The following is a 4085-nucleotide window of genomic DNA, read 5'->3' as shown; positions in this document are numbered from 1 at the left end:
CAAATTCACAACGGATAAAGATTTTTACATTTTAAATATTTTAACATACGAGCTTCATCGATTTTAACCATTAATCTTCGACAAATTGCTTTTTTATTTTTCCTCATCATTTTTAAAATGAAAGATGTTTCAAGCGACTTTTACTCTTCTATGATATTTTAATTTGTCCTCAAGCAAAGCAACACAAAAAGTGCAACCTGGCTGTTTAACAACTGTAGAACGAGACAAATTTTATTCTTCGTCTCCATTCAAGTTCATTGAACCATACGCACGTCTTCAGACCAGATGTTTTGATGATGTGTTTGTCTGTGTACACGTGTGTGTTTGTTGTGTGTGTTGTGTGTGTGTGTGAATGTGCATTCGAATGCGTTTGATAAGAACTTGATACACATATAGATGTAGATATTCTATTGATTATAGTATTCGCTAGTTTTCTTTCACTAAATTTTAAATTTTGTTAATCGTTGAGTATTAATTTGTTGTTTGTATGTTTGTTACAGTGGTAAAAAATATTATTTTACCATGTAAAATGACCTAAAAGAAATGAAGTTTGTACGTTGATCTGGTGCATCGTTTGTTGTTAACAAGTGTTTATATATTCACACACTCACACAAACACGTATGCACACCACATAACACCACACACACACACACATACGTCTATGTGTAAACAACAAGTGTATACACACATATATTTGTACACACAAATAACTTGTACGTGTGCGATTGTGCCCGTGCGTGTAAGCCTTGCGGGAGTTCGGATGGAAGTTTTATAGATGACTGCGTTGTAATGCAAGAAGCATTAAATTAATATAAATGTATATAATCGTGCAAGCATACGTCTATCTGTGGAGATAGTGGAGATGGAGATGGAGCACACAGGTTGGTTGTACGCGCAGGTTTATGTATTTCCATTTTTAATACGTTACAATTAGACTCCTTCCTGTACGTTTATTTGACTAGAGGTGTGCGGAGACATATTTAGTTAAACACTGCATATACACAACACACACGCACACTCTTTCTCGCTCTCGCTCTCTCTTTCTCATTCTCTCTCTCTCTCTCTTTCTCTTTCTCTTTCACACACACACACACACACACACACGCACATATCATACAAACTTGGACATTTGGTCGTCGAGTTAGCACAGTTAGTAAAAGTGCCATGTCTCGCGCAGTTACACGATGGCCTGGTTCGAATACTGTCTGTCGGTCGAAGCTCAAAGAATATCATACGCCATGCGCGTGCATACATAATGTGAACGTACGTCCTGTGATGTGGTGTGGGTAGTACAGTCTTCGTGGCAAGAAGGTCTAAATACAGGGCTTGTATGTAAGCGGTTCTGCGTACGTCAGAGCTGCATGAGAAAAAAGAAAAAAAAATTAATACTTAATAATGAGTGAAGTGTGTTATAAAGTAACTACAATCAAGAAGATAGAGTAGAGTCATGTCAAAGTTTCGACGCAACCCAAGAGCGGATGCGGTCATGGTTGGAAAATTGTTTTATCACTCATTGAAAACCAGCCGACCTGACAAGTTCAAAGGCAAGGTCAAATGAAGCCACAGCCAGTTTAGTTGTATTATAAAGTGAAACAACGCAACTTTGCAAACAAATATTAACTGAAAAAAATAACGTGTAAAATAAAATGAAAAAATAATTGAAAAAAAAAATGACGTCAACAACTGTAGCATCCCTGCTAAAACAACAAAATTTTTATCATTCTCAGTAATAATAGTTGCAGTAACAACAACATCAACAGCAACAACAACAACAATATAATAACAAAATAACACATCAACAAAAATAGCAGCAACAGCAGCAGCAACGACAACAACAGTATCAACAACAACAACGACGACAACAGAACGTAGCATTGCAGTAATGATATGGAGCATCACCATAAACTTCAACAATCGTCCAAGGTACACTTACGTCTTGTCTCCCCGCCACTCTGCTTATTACATCCACGCCTGTCTCTTTCTCTCCCTCTCTCTTTCTTTCTTTTTTTCTTTCTCTCTCTTTCTCTCTCCTCTTTCTGATTGAAAATGTTTGTTCATTCTTGTTCATCCTCTTGTTTGTGGCTGTTCGTCTATTTGTTTGTGAACGAATGTTCGTTTGTGTGTAGATGTTTGTTCATTTTTTCGTGGATGTTGGTTTGTCTGTTTGTCATTGTTTGCTCATCATTTTTTTGGATGTTTGTTCATCAATTTGTTCGTAAATATTTGTTCAGTTGTTTGTGAATGCTTGTTCATCTGTTTGTCAGTAAATGTTTGTTCATCGTTATCGTTTGTGAATATTTGTTTTTTCTTCTGAGGTAGCCAATCTACCCTGCTTTAGATAACTTATAATTTTTCTTATCATTCAGGTTGGCGGATACAAATGGCTGTTGTTGGCTTGGAATTTGCTGCTTACTCTCAGATATTTTAATTTGTTTTTGTAAACTTTAGCGCATTAACATTAATTTACTTTCTTCATCTGTTATAAAATTAATTTTATAAACTTTCAAAATCAAAACTAAATTTAAAGAAAATAGAACTCAACAATATATCAAAACTCTTCAAATGCAAACAAACCGAACATCATGTTTTGTTTATTTTTTTCTTCACTTCCCAGCAAGTGATTATTATCACGCACTAAAAACATTTTTAATGTTAATAAAAAAAATTTTTATGCAAACACCGGCTTAATATACTCTGTACTCACTTTCTTCATTTTTATGCAGTTATGGAGTGTTTATGGACTGAATGCGTTTTGTAATGTTTTGCTGTTGATGTTGTTGTTGTGTTTTTGATGTTGTTGTTTTAGATTAGAAATACAAAACCGATGTTTTAGTTGTTAATGCAAATACGAATGTTGTTGTTGTTGTTTATTTGTTCCTATCGATCTGTTTGGCAGATAATGGCTAGATTAATAGTTGCGTCTTTCAAATGTGCGTTGTTGTCTGAACAAATGTGAAAGAATATATCGCAGACTGAATTCTTTGTTTGCAAATTGCTTGTTTGTTTGTTGTTGTTGTTGCAGTTGCCGTTTCTTGCACTTGGTCTTATCTTTTGATCAAAATATATTAAATCTAATCATTTTTGTTCGGTAGATTGTTCAATGCAGACATACACTAACATAAACAAATTTTTAAATGTTTTTCGAACCTTTTTTGTATGTTAAGATTTTTTCATTTTTTTAACAGAACAGAGTTTTCACATGGTCATGATGTGTACATGTTGTGATTAATTTGATACAGATCAGGAATATTTTATTTGGTATTACAAATGAAATAGTGCGAAAATTATTTAAAATTTTTCAACTGTGAAGACAAAAATAAATGAAAGAGGAAAAGAAGCTGATGAAAAAAATAGTTGAGGACGGCAATTATGTTCATCACATGGTGGCTAGAGGTGTTAAGAAGATTCTTTCCCCGGTTTCTCCTCCTCAATTTTAATGAGGATTATTTGCTGCGCTGGTGTCATTTCTCCGATGCAGAATTTAAAAAAAAATATGAATCTCTGTAGAACTTGAGAAAATTAACAACGAAATTAATTATATAACAACACCTTCATACGCGAATACTCATACCTACACACACCACAGACTTAAACTTTCAGTCTCTCTCTCTCTCTCTCTCTCTCTCTCTCTTTTTTTTTCTCTCTCTCTCTCTTTTTCACACATACACACATACACACCAACGCACATCCACAAACAAACACACACTTATATTCTTAAAACAAACACACACCTATACTCTTAAATAACATATATGCAAGTGTCTGTGTGATGTTAATGCATATGGAAAAAGCGTTTATAAATATCGGGATGAGCAGGATGTATGGATGCGAGTTGGGATGAAAGGAAATAAAATGTGAGAAGGCAAATAATTTAATTATCTGCTAGCATGAGTTTATAAGCATTTATTACAAGGTAGGTGCTTCAGTTAAACGTTCGTTTCCTAAGATAATTTTATAAAAAAAACTAGCTGTAACAAAAAACAATTAAGGATGATTGAAATAAATTGAAATATTTAAGTGAAATAAATAAATAAAAATAGTCCATTACAATTTTGAAGAAATGCAAATTTAACATCAAATATAG

General features: G+C 33.7%; 1 protein-coding gene across 1 annotated transcript; it reads right to left on the bottom strand.

Moving 5' to 3' along the window:
- Positions 1 to 205: 205 nt before the first annotated feature.
- Positions 206 to 2645, bottom strand: HELRODRAFT_170800 (hypothetical protein; the record flags this gene model as incomplete). Its single annotated transcript, XM_009016630.1, has 4 exons — positions 206 to 306; positions 1123 to 1358; positions 1531 to 1621; positions 2576 to 2645. The coding sequence occupies 4 exons, from the start codon at positions 2643 to 2645 to the stop codon at positions 206 to 208; spliced, it is 498 nt and encodes a 165-aa protein (XP_009014878.1).
- Between the last annotated feature and the right edge of the window lie 1440 nt (positions 2646 to 4085).

The sequence above is a fragment of the Helobdella robusta genome, assembly GCF_000326865.2.
Source record: "Helobdella robusta unplaced genomic scaffold HELROscaffold_19, whole genome shotgun sequence".
Taxonomy (NCBI): Eukaryota; Metazoa; Annelida; class Clitellata; order Rhynchobdellida; family Glossiphoniidae; genus Helobdella; species Helobdella robusta.
The sequence above is the reverse complement of the archived record's forward strand: the minus strand, read 5'-3'. Positions and strand labels throughout refer to the sequence as shown.